A 12,859-nucleotide genomic window follows, 5' to 3' on the forward strand; every position below is an offset into this window, starting at 1 on the left:
TTTTATTTGTTTATTATTAAATAAATATTTTATTTAAATCACCTGGTCTGGATTGAAGATTTTTCCAGTTCCATAAGATTTTTTTCCAATTTTTCACATATGTCAACATCGGAATATTGATTTTTAATTATGGTTAAAGTACTCGTGGCAGCTAATTTACAAGACATTAAAACGTCTGGTTTGTTTATAGATAAACCAACTGGAAAATTAACAAAAAAAAATTTATTTATTTACTCAACGTGGTACCCCACAAAAGTTATATTAAAAAAAAAAAATAAGAAGAAAAAGGCAAACAAACCTTCCACCAATTTCGAAATAACGTATATAACTCTATTACACGTTTCCAATTTTTTTTCCCATCCATTTTTATTAATGGCAGAACGATGAGATTTTATTAATAATTGATATTTTTTATTTAAATTTTCCATTGAATTATCATCTACGATTTCGGAATACAAAAACCAAAGTTCCGGTTCGTTAAAAATCTAAAAAATAAATAATTTTAATATTTTATACCGTTTTTTTTTGTAAAGAATCAACTCAAGAATTTAATTTTTTTTTTTTGTCACCTGACTCGTTAATCGTCCGAATAATTCGAGTAATTTATTTCTGAACTTTTCCACATTTTCATTTTCCGCCATATTGTGAGCTTTTGCCGTATTAAAACCGATTACTAAAGCATTTAATACCGACACGTCTAAATGTTTTTCTTTGATGTTTAATATTTCGTGATAGCTTTTGATAGCCTAAAGCATATAAAATCATTTTACTATAATTTGTCTACCCTCCTAAATTTTTTTTCATGAAAATCACTCACGTCTTCAAACATTTTAAGATCGCATGATACGACCATATAATTATCCCAAACTTTCCAATTTGAATAATCTACTTTTAAAGCTTCTTGCAAAGCTCTCCAAGCTCTTGATTTTTGTTTTAATTCGCAATAACATCTTGCTAAATTGTTCCATGCCTCAAAACACTAAAAACAGTTAATCACGTTTAAACTTAACGCCATTAAATGATAATTAATTTTTTAACAATACAATTACTGATTTAATTATCGTTTAAACTCAATAACGACTCAATATATTTTACAAGAAAATTTTATATTAGGTTTTTATTGTTTTTGTGTTACCTCCGGGTCAAGAACGACATATTTCCTATATGCAGAAGCACTTATTTCCCACTTTTCTTCGACTAAAGCCGCATAACCCAGTCTGTACCACACTTCTTTTTGTAAACTATTTATTTCTAATGATTTTTGAAAATGTTCTATACTCTTATCGTATTCCTTTCTAAAATTATTTATTTTTAAGTAAACATCATTGATTAACTCTAAAAGAGGTAAAAAAAAATTAAATTTTAATACCTATTGTAATAAAAAAGTGCCCAATGTCTTTGAGATCGAGCACTCCTTTTGTTAGATAATTCCCAAGCTTTTTCATAACAGGAAACATCATCTGTGGCATCACCCAATAAACACCAAAGTTTAGGACTCGGATTTTTTTTTAATTCTTGTTCTATTATTTCTTGAGCCTAAAATAAAAATTAAGGTTCGGGAAAATTTTTAAGATTTATTAAAATTTTCCACAATTTTTTACAAACCTTGTGACGCATTTGCAAAACGTTATAACAAAAAATAACATTTTCCCAATCTTGTAATTTTATATAAATTTCTAAAGCTGATTTTATTGAACCTATTGATGCTAATACATCAGCCAATAACGATTGGATTTGCCATTTTGGAGGTAAATATGATATGAAAAAATAACTAGATTTTTGTTTAAATGAAATTTCAGTCTCCGAATAACTGTCTGCTAAAACCTGAAACAAATAACGACTCATTTCAAAAATTTCTAATGAAGTATTTTTTTTTAAAATTAAATGTTACAGTTTAAAATACCTGAACTTGCATCATTGAACGTTCAACCGTTCTTTTGTGATTGGATTCTAATTTTGATCTTAATAATAAAGTTGTTGTTCTAAAAGACCAAATCTTAGGCTGTTCAAGAATGCAATGAATTAATGGTTGCAGTTCTTCATCGGCTAAACTATCTTTAGGTTGAGATTTTTGAGTTTGAAACCTAATTTTTTTTTTTTTTTTTTTTCATTATTATAATTGTTTAATATAAAAATAATAAATTGATTTAATAAAAATAAATACTTACAAATTACTCAATATTACAGCTTGTTGTAATCCTGTTAAACTAGGATATGTGTTTAATGAATTATCGATAAATTTAATTTTATCCAATCTTACTTCGTCATCTAATTTAAGGTCTTTGGGTAAGGCACATGTTTCTACTTCTAATTCTTCCAATGAGGTATCATTATTAAGTGTAACTTTTAAAATTAACTGAGCTAAATCACTGCATTGAAATTTTGTTCTTTTTCCCAAAGCTCCTACACATTAAACAAAGTATCTGGTTATGGTAAGAAATCGAAAATGCAATAATAATTTACAAATTTTTTTTTTTTTAAAAATATACATGCCTGAAAGTGATATTTCAATTCCTGATAAATCAGTAGCTTTTTGTACATCTGTTTTAGAAATTTGAATATTATTAAAATAAATGTAAATTCTTGCAAATTCTAAATGCAGAGCAATAATAGCAGCTTTTGAATAAGAATGTAAAGAAGATTTAATTTCATCAACGATAATATTTATTTTTTCAAAAAGTTGAGGTGATAATTCATCCAAAATTTGTTGATTGATAAATAAACTTCTGAGAAACCAAATTTTAAAAATCTGCAATTTAAAAGTATGTTGTTAAAAGAGTTTTTGAGTTTAATGATAATTTAAGTATTGTAAAAATAACTACCACAAGATCATTAAATGCCAAATATGAATTTTCCAAGATTGTTTTGGAAAGGTACAGTAATGTAGGATATTCCACAGTTGATACAATACTTTCTCCATCTAAAACTAAATTTTTTAAAACATCTAGTTTCGATTCCAAGATATTATTCGGAAATAATTCTTCTTCAATGATAATATTAGGACCAGTCCAATTTTTTCGAATAAATAATGCTAAAAGTGATAATCCTCCAGCCAATATTTCTATTTTCCTAATCATTCGATTTATTGACATTATTTTAATTGTTAAATTTCTAATGAAATATTTAAGGATTAAGTAATACTTACTTATCAACGTTATAAGATGCTTCTACCTGAGTTTGAATATAAGCTTGCAGATTTTTTTGACAATTATTATCAACTGTAATACTTTTTAAAAGATTTTGAAAAAAAGGCAATTTTAATACTTCTAAATATTGACCTTTGTTAAGATAATCAACTGCAGAACATTTTTCAAAATCTGTTGAAATATAAAAAGTTTATTTAAAATAAATTAAGGCACTTCTTTAAAGGTATTAAAAGGTTTGTAAATCTCAACGGTTTTAATTTATATATTTCAAATAAATAAAAATTTATGTCATGCATTATTACACCATGTGAAGTAAAACGTAAAATGTATTTTTTTTTTTAAAATTTTACCTTTTGATAATTCAAAAACGCTCAAAAGAAGATTTTCCGTAACCATTATTTACATAAATTATTAATTAACAAATAATTATTCAAAAATGTAACTTATATTTTTAAAGAAATTTAATAAATAACGTAAAAGTTACTTATGATAAGGTGCCATAATTCTTTAACGAGAACACGTTTTTAAGTTTTGGCGCGAATTTATTAAGTTTAAACAGTTTTTAAAATTTTTATATTTACAAATGCAGACCGTTTTATTTATTTAAGTTTTAGGCAGTATTGAAAAGAAAAAAAGATAATAAATACATTTTTTTTTTTGATTATTAAAAAAAAAACTATAAAAATATTTTAGAAATGATAATTTTTACAATTTTTAGTAAAATTTAGTACTTATTATTAAATACAATTACATTATTTAATTGGATCTTTGTAAAGGTTTTTTGAATTTCAAAGAAACTTAGAAAAAAAATTTTAAAAAAAATATATATTTGAAAATACTTTAAATCTAAAAAAAACTACAAAACCCAGCTTTTATACGTTGTAGTCCATGGCGTTGTATGAGCCCACTTTGGAAACTTTGACAGAAAATTTAAAAATTCTTTTGTCCGATAAGATTTATCGTGCATGTAATGCCCTATAACGGCTATATCCATAACGGGATTTAAATCATTTTGATTCATCTGTAATTTTTACCTCAAATTAAATATAAACAAATAAATATTTAAAAAACCAATTAAAGATGATCATTCATTACTTGTAAATCGACATCGAATTCTAACGAGCCTCCCATAAGACCGTGAGAATAGTAAATCATGTAAGTCGGCCTATCGTTCCATCTTTCAATTTCTTTGGGCTCAGATTCATCAAAGCTCCAATTGATGAGATTAATTCCAGGTTTCGGAGACATGACCAGGGTAATATGATCGGGACCTAAAATAAATTTCATGTTAATTATTTATATAAAAAAAGAAAACCTAAAATGAACATGGGTGTGAAACAATTGGTTACTAAACCTGTAACTAATATTCTGATTTTTCTAACGTTAATCAATATTTGAGTTTGATTAACGATTTCTAATGATGTCGGATGATGAATTAACGGTGGGTCGGCAGGAATAAAAACACTGTACGCTCTGCAATTAAAAAAAAAAAAATTTCTTCTTCTTTTTTTTTTTTGCTTAAATTTATAAAAATTCTAGCTAAGGCTTTACTTTTTTTACTACTTACGCCGGTCGAACAAATCTCGATGTGTATACGGGAAAACCACAAAAAAGTTCTGTTCGACAGTTAAAATGGCTAACGCGTGCACTTTCTAATTCTGGAATAACTTTAGATATGTAATTAAGGTTGTTACGATCCAAACTTTGAACAAAAAAACCAGAATCGGATTTTACAACTGAGCCTTTAGCATCGTAAAATGTTCTTTCGCAATGCTAAAAAAAAAAAAAACAATTAAACGATTATCGTTCGAGAGGAAAGAAGTAAAAGTGAGAATAAAAATCTCATTCATGCACTCACAAAAACTCACAGGACGTAGATCTCTGAAGAGCAAGATTATTTACATTATCACTATAGGGAAATCCGTGATTGGTGTAAATAACACCAAAAATGGTAAAAATATGTACGGCAAATAATATAGAAAGAAAACTTTTAGAACTTTTTAATAGTAGTATCAAAGGAACCTAAAATTTACATTTTAATTATTTCAATGAATTATGAGAAATTACAATTAAAATAATTCATTTCATCGACTTACAAGATGGCTAAACAATATGGTTGTACAAATTAAAGTCAAAGCTCCAATTAAAATTTCTGGATTTGTGTGAGGTCCCATTCTTGCAGTCATTGGAATAAGTATTGCCATTATTTTAACGGTTAAATGAAAAATGTAAAAAATTGGTAAAATAAGGCATGCGAAATGAGTAAACAAATAAAATTTAACTGCAATAAAAAAAATTATTTTGAATGTTATAAACAAATAAGAAGTACTATCATTATTTAAAAGTTATTTTTTTTATTTTTTTCAACATTATAAACTTACTTGAAAATTTTGTTTTGGACATTGTAGATATTAAATGAGTAACGGATAATGGTAAAAGAACAAGCATGGGAATAAAAACGGAACGAATTTCCAATAGGGTACCGAAAAAAATTATAAGAGTCCAAATAAATTGACCTCCATTTATGTAACGAATACATTTGTGTCCTGGAGAATCTTTCTTCTGTGAAAGTATTAAAAATTATTTTTTAAAAAAAAAATAAATTGTTTTTTCATTTTTTTTTTTTCTTACCAAAAAAAAATTAAAATTCTTACTGAAAATGTTTGAAGGAAAAATGGAAGAGCCATCGAAAAAATTATGGGACAACCGTATAATGGCGCTATAATCCATGATTTTAGGTACCAAGTCATCGTTGATTCGGTCAAATCCAAAATTTTAGAAATTAAAAGTACAGAACCACCAGCTAAAATAAAAGAAAGAAATGCTCCTCCAACAGATAGCAAAAAATTTTTCATATGGGAATTCGGATAATCTAAAAATTAATTAAAGCAAATTTCATTAAAGAAAAAATAATTTCCCTTAAAATTTGTATATGGTAAGTGCAGTATTGTACCTGGTAAACATTTGCAGGTTTTGTAAATGGAAAATAAAGACAAAATAACGGTTCCCATGTTTAAAATAATTGCAAACGTGCTATCGTAATAAATCATAAACAAATTGAAAACATCAAAGTAAACTGGTTTGGCCTTTTCATGATTTGTTTCAAGTTCTGAAGATTGGGATAATTCATTTATCAAAGCAAGCATATTGTCTCCTGTATATTGATAAACACCAGGTTTAATGAAATCCATGGTGTCATATTTTGTATGGTAAACATAACCGTTGAAGGCATGAGCAAAATCTAAACCTGTAATTTCATAATACCATAAAATGAAATTGTAAATTTAAAAAAAATTATCGAGACAAAAATATGTACCAGAATAATTTCCAAAATCTCTAAATATTCTGAAATCGGTATCAGAAGGTATGATGCCAAAGAGAAATACTTCTTCTGCAGTAACCGTTCCACAGGGACGAGGTACCGCGTTTTTATATGCCTAACAGTAAAATAATCTATAATTAATAAGTGGGTAAAAATTAATTTCGTTAAAAAATTAAAGTTGTATGTTTAAAACAAAGTCCTGATTTTATATATCATTAAAGATGACATGTTGATAGAAGATAACATAACATCACATAAATTTTGTATTTAAATTGTTTATCAACATACTTTTATCAGCCATGACTCCCCAGTAGTTTGAAATAAAATTTCTTTTCCTCCACTACCAGCAGAATCTAAATTTATTACTGCCTTGACTTCTTTACTCCATTTATGTTGAGATGAAAAACCGTGAGATGCCTTTAAATAAATTTATTAAATTTAATAACTCATATGTTTAAAATTTGATTATGAGTGATAAGTTTCTTACTTGAAGGGGATTTTCTTCACCTCCATTGAATAGAAAAATTATATTATTTTTTAAAGGTTTTTTACTAGTGCTTAATATTCTTAAAATTTCTAACATGACAACACAATTTAAGCCATTATCACTTGCACCTGAAAAAAAAAAAATTTTTTTAAATTGATTTTTATTATAATTTTATGTGTTATTTTTTTATTAATAAAAAACAAGAAATTCTTACTTTTTTCTGTCAAATAAATGAGATAAATTAATTTAAAATTAATTATATTGGGAAAAATTGACTAAATATTTTAAAATCAAAAGTTGAGGCCAAATATCCTATTAAGAAAATAAAGGTTTTTTTTAATGCGTTTTGTATGAAAACAATATTAAAAAATATTAGACTTACCAGGACTTTCTGGAACAGTATCATAATGGCAATTTATTAATATACTATTATTTGTATTTCTAGAACTTATTTTAACAATAATATTTTGTAAATTAGCATATACATTTCGAAAACCGAATGGTTTCAAAAGCAGAAAATAAGAACCAGTCGGTTTTTGTACATCAATTTCAATTTTATGTATTTTTTCAGCTTCTTGAACAATATAAGAAATTTCTCTGTTTAAAAAGTCAACTGCTAAAACTTCATTTTCATAGCTTCCAGTAACTCTAGTTCCCAAAGCAGTCAGTCTTTTTAATTGCATTTCAGCTCTTTCTCCGATAAATCTGCAAACATTTTTTAATTACAAACAAGTATGCATTAATTATCAACAATTGTAGTACTAATACTAACCTTCCAGGATATAAATGTGCATCCTTCAATTTTATTTGGTCTGGGAAATAATTTTCATAATTATAAAAAAACCTGAGAATAATTAAAAAAGAAAAAAGAATAATGTACCCAATATAATTGGGTACTGAATTATTTGTAGCTGTCTTGTCAGAAAAAGTTGATGTATTTTTTAAAAAAGTTTTCTCATTTTTAAAAACTTTTCTTAGTCTTAAACTTTCTTCCTAAAAATATTATGATTAAATATAAAATTAATGTTTTACTGCACTCATATTTTTTTTTTTTTTTTAATTAACCTATTTACCTCCATAATTAAAGAAAAATTTTTAAGTTTATTTTTAAAATAAAAATTTAAACTTAAAGTATAACTGAAAAAATTTAAAAAAAAAAAAAAAAAACGGTAATATTTTTTTAATAGTTATCTGATAGACATAAGTGTTTGAAATAAAAGTTTAATTTATCAAAACCGGCAATTAATTGCGTCGTTATCATTTAACATAATTAAAAGTAAAGAAAAATAATTAATCTATTAAATTTGTATAGAGTTTGAGAAATTCATGAGTAAGTCAATTTAATTACGTTCATAGAGTAAGAAAAAGCTTTTCTTCATTAACATAGAGTGAGTAAAATAAAATACTAAAATTAGGTATTACATATAGGTTTGTAAACAATTGTTAATAACAACAAAAATAAATCATCATTATTATTAAATTATTATTTTAAATGAATTAAAAAAATTTTTTTTTTTAAAATATTTTTTATCGTTTTATATTTCGTTCTATTGTTGAAAGACATTGCAGAATTAAGAAAAAATGGCGAAAAGCAGTATAATTAACACTTGAAAAGAATCAATAAAATACATTAAATAAACACTTGAAAAAATTTTAAATAAAATTACAGTTTTTCTGTTTTTTAAATAAAAAGAAATTATTTATGAATTTGAAATAATGTCGTCCGAGGGAGGGTTAAAAATTGAATCTAACGAATCTGTAGAATTTCTTACCAAAGAAGCAGAAAATTTAAAAGCTAAATTGGAAGAAGAGAGACAGAAATTAAATGATGTTACATGTAAGATTCTTGATTATTGGCTTAAAATTTAATAATGCTTCCAAAAATTTTTAATGGTTTTTTTTTTGTGTAGTATCTTCAGTTGCTGATAGACTGGAAGTTATTACTTTTTTGAATATAAAGCCAAGAAGATTACTTAAAGGACATCAGGCTAAAGTATTATGTTCGGATTGGTCTCCAGATAAAAGGCATTTGGTATCTTCATCACAGGTTTGTATGTATTGCTTGAAAGAATATTGTCAATATGGTCTTATGTATGTAAAATATGCCTTGCTTTATACAAAAGGGAGGCTTGTACTGTACTGTATAAAGTCATTGAAAGTAAATTTTTAAAAAATTTTTATGGCATAAATTTATTGATTATTTAAGTATTGGGTTTTATGCACTTCTTAAAAGCTTTAATTCTTTATTTTCAAATAAATACATTCGAAAATTTCAAAATTTTATTTAAATTTGTAAAGTAAGGTAAATTTTTATGGGCTGGTGAATGGGAAAAATTTATTTTAGGATGGAAAAATGATTATTTGGGATGCATTTACAACTAACAAAGAGCATGCTGTTACCATGCCAACTACTTGGGTGATGGCTTGTGCTTATGCTCCTTCTGGAAATTTGGTTGCATGCGGGTGAGTTTACATATTGTTTTGTAAATCTATAAGAAAACTTTTAAAATTGTTTTTATTATTTATTTGTAATACAAAAATTATTTCAGGGGATTAGATAATAAAGTAACAGTTTACCCTCTTAGTCTTGAAGAAGATGTAACTGTAAAAAAAAAAACAGTTGGGACACATATGAGCTACACATCTTGTTGTACTTTCCCCAATTCTGATCAGCAGGTAATAAAAACAAAAAAGTCCGTCAAATATTCTGTCATTAAAATCATCAACAAAAAATGAATTTGTTTTTAAACATTAATTTTTAGATTTTAACTGGAAGCGGTGATTCTACTTGTGCTTTATGGGATGTTGAATCGGGTCAACTCCTACAAAGTTTTCACGGTCACAATGGGGATGTTATGTCTTTAGATTTGGCACCATCTGAAACAGGTAATACTTTTGCCTCTGGTAGCTGTGACAAAATGGTTCTTATATGGGACATGAGAACTGGCCAAAGTGTTCAATCCTTTGAAGGACATCAGTCGGACATCAATAGTGTCAAATATCATCCGAGTGGTGATGCTGTCGCAACAGGTTCTGATGATGCCACCGTAAGTTTTTTTTTTTTTTTTTCATTTTAATTCACCAATCGGTTTTAAATATTGTTAATGGTTAAGTTAAAAACTTTTTTTTTTGTGTCAGTGCCGCCTTTTTGATCTTAGAGCAGACAAAGAAGTTGCTATTTATACCAAAGAAAGCATTATATTCGGTGCTAATTCCGTTGATTTTTCAGTTAGTGGTAAGGTTTTTTTAAATTATTTGACTTTGCCATGTAAATTTTTTTTTTGGTAACATTCGATTTAATTTTCTAGGTCGTTTATTATTTGCCGGGTATAATGATTACACAATTAATATTTGGGATTCTCTCAAATGTGTTAGAATCAGTTTATTGTACGGTCACGAAAATAGAGTGTCTTGTTTGCAAGTTTCTCCGGATGGAACCGCACTTTCAACCGGTAGTTGGGATTTCACGTTGAGAATTTGGGCTTAAAATTGCCATTTTAAATGATTGATTAGAAGTTTATTACAAGCATTTATATTGATATTAAAAAGAGTCTAGATAAAAATTGAAAATTGTATTTAATACTATATTTAATTTTAAGTACTATTAAATAAAAATGTACCGTTAAATTTTAAAGGAAGCTTATTAGTAGGAGAATTTAAATCAAAATACGTTTTTAAAATTTTAAAAAACAATTGTTACCACAAAAAAAAAAAATAGTCAAATTTTTTTTTTATAATAAGTGATTTTATAATCACATATTGGGGATCCAATAATTTAATGAAATATAAATTTAATTAAATAAATATTAATTAAATAATTTAATTTATGATAAAGTGATTGGTAGTAAAATTATATATAATTAGAAAAAATTTAGAAGCGAATAATACATATATATATATATACATATTTTTAGTGAAAAAAAATTAATACCAAACATTATTATTAATAATATTAATTAATATTGCCAAAAAAATTTTTTTTTAACTTCATATTTATTTTTAAAAAGGAAAAGAATAGAAATCGATTTTATTAACTTATTTATTATTTCTTACAAAGTAATAAATTATTGTTTATTACTGCCAAAGTGTTTAATAACGATTTTTTTTATTTAAAAAAATAACTTTTTAGAGGAAAAAAATTAGGCATTTATTAAAAAAAAAAAAAAAGAAGCATTTAAATTGTATTTACATATTAATAATAAACGTTAGTTTTATTCATTGTTCGTTAATTAAATAATAATACTAATAATAATAATTGATGTAAATAATTTTTTTTTGTCATTTAAAAAAGAAAAGTATGGTTAATAATTTTATAAATTATTGTTTTGAATTATAAAATAATTTTTTTTTTATCATTATATCATTTGTTTTTATTTTATTATTATAAATTGTTATTATTTATTTATTAATTCAAGCATTTATTTATTAAAGTATTTTTATAGTTCAGTATTTATTATATATATATATATATTAAAAATAAAGTAAACTTTTTGTTTATAAAAAAATAAGCCTGGCGTTCAGCGTAATTATTAATAAATGTAAATTTAAAATTTAATTTTAAAATAAAAAAAATTTTAAATTGAAAATAAATAACCAATTTTTTTTAACTTATTCATTCACAAATATATATTTTATTATTATTATTATCTATCGTTACGTCATAATATCAGTACCGTAATACTTGATTAAAATGTGATCAATAAATTTTTATAAATAATATTTTACTGACTTATTATAAAAAAAAGGAAAAAAAATTTTTTTTTTGTTAATTTATTTAAAAAATTTATTTTTTTATCGATAAAAGTTATTGATTTAAATTTAATCTAACGTTATTATTATTATTTTTTAATAATTTTGTAAAAAAAAAAATGTTTAGGATACAGATAAGGAAAAACATAGAAAATTTTTTCTAAAATAGAAGATTATCTGATATATGCAATCGATTTAAAGAGGTTTCTCATTTATTTATTTATTTTTTTTTTTAAATATAACTTAACGTAAAAATTATTATTATTATTATTAATATTTACATTCGATAAAATTTTTTAAATGTGATTTTATTATATATATAAATATTTCACCTCAGACTAATCAAATTAAAATTGATTTTTTAATTTTTTTTCATGACACATAAATAGATAAAAAATGGATGATATAAGTGATAGAAATTAGATTTTTGATATAAAAATTATTATCTGGTTTCTCTCTCTTTCTCTCTCTCTCTCTTATTTTTATCTAAAAAAATTATTAATATTATATATATAGATTTTATAAAGAAAGATAGATTTATGAAGTACTACGAAAAAGTGCGTCGTTACTTATTTTTTGTTTTTGTTGTTTTCGTTATTTTAGAGTAAATTATTATTATTATTTTTTTTAACGGTTTTTTATTTTTGTTTATATTTTTTATTAAATTTTTATTTAATTTTTTTTTATGTAAGTTATGTAAGTTTTAAAGTAAGTAAGTTTCTTTATTTTAATGTAAGTTAATTATTTATTTTAAAAAAAAGGGGGAAAAAAGAAGAGAGAAAAAAGAAGCGAGATAAATTAAATTTTTAAATGAAAAATTATTATTATTATTATTACTAATAATTAAAAAAGTTGTTCGTTTATGTTACCACTATCATCATTATTATTATTATGTATGTATGTTTTTTTTTTTTAGTACGATTTAAAATAATTCGAATCAATGTAAAATCAAATGGAAATTTTGTTTAAATGCCTCTCATAATAATAATTATTATTATTATTTAAATATACTTAAAAAAAATAATAAAAAAAAATTTTTTTTTCGGGGGGTTGGGGTGGGGGTGAGGAGGGGGGTTTAAAACGCTTATGCAAATAAAAGTTTATTTTAAAATTATTTAAATTTTGAATTTATAACAAAAAAAAATTAAATATTTT

General features: G+C 24.2%; 3 protein-coding genes across 3 annotated transcripts; 1 reads left to right on the top strand and 2 right to left on the bottom strand.

Moving 5' to 3' along the window:
• Positions 1 to 548: 548 nt before the first annotated feature.
• Phum_PHUM371000 (TPR repeat-containing protein T20B12.1, putative) lies at positions 549 to 3,542 on the bottom strand (the record flags this gene model as incomplete). The annotated part of the gene is made up of 11 exons (XM_002428187.1): positions 549 to 746; positions 818 to 979; positions 1,136 to 1,335; positions 1,413 to 1,536; positions 1,606 to 1,824; positions 1,904 to 2,084; positions 2,169 to 2,356; positions 2,417 to 2,749; positions 2,823 to 3,111; positions 3,146 to 3,317; positions 3,497 to 3,542. The coding sequence occupies 11 exons, from the start codon at positions 3,540 to 3,542 to the stop codon at positions 549 to 551; spliced, it is 2,112 nt and encodes a 703-aa protein (XP_002428232.1).
• A 460-nt stretch (positions 3,543 to 4,002) lies between these two features.
• Phum_PHUM371010 (uncharacterized protein) lies at positions 4,003 to 8,223 on the bottom strand (the record flags this gene model as incomplete). The annotated part of the gene is made up of 17 exons (XM_002428188.1): positions 4,003 to 4,167; positions 4,242 to 4,417; positions 4,501 to 4,619; positions 4,714 to 4,919; positions 5,049 to 5,168; positions 5,243 to 5,427; positions 5,528 to 5,708; positions 5,801 to 6,018; positions 6,100 to 6,393; positions 6,463 to 6,583; positions 6,757 to 6,885; positions 6,956 to 7,083; positions 7,338 to 7,660; positions 7,728 to 7,799; positions 7,836 to 7,948; positions 8,029 to 8,092; positions 8,192 to 8,223. The coding sequence occupies 17 exons, from the start codon at positions 8,221 to 8,223 to the stop codon at positions 4,003 to 4,005; spliced, it is 2,646 nt and encodes an 881-aa protein (XP_002428233.1).
• Positions 8,224 to 8,671: 448 nt separating this feature from the next.
• Positions 8,672 to 10,442, top strand: Phum_PHUM371020 (Guanine nucleotide-binding protein subunit beta, putative; the record flags this gene model as incomplete). The annotated part of the gene is made up of 7 exons (XM_002428189.1): positions 8,672 to 8,792; positions 8,866 to 9,002; positions 9,300 to 9,418; positions 9,505 to 9,631; positions 9,718 to 10,002; positions 10,094 to 10,190; positions 10,264 to 10,442. The coding sequence occupies 7 exons, from the start codon at positions 8,672 to 8,674 to the stop codon at positions 10,440 to 10,442; spliced, it is 1,065 nt and encodes a 354-aa protein (XP_002428234.1).
• Between the last annotated feature and the right edge of the window lie 2,417 nt (positions 10,443 to 12,859).

Source organism: Pediculus humanus, genomic scaffold (assembly GCF_000006295.1).
Source record: "Pediculus humanus corporis 1103172107803 genomic scaffold, whole genome shotgun sequence".
Lineage (NCBI taxonomy): Eukaryota > Metazoa > Arthropoda > Insecta > Psocodea > Pediculidae > Pediculus > Pediculus humanus.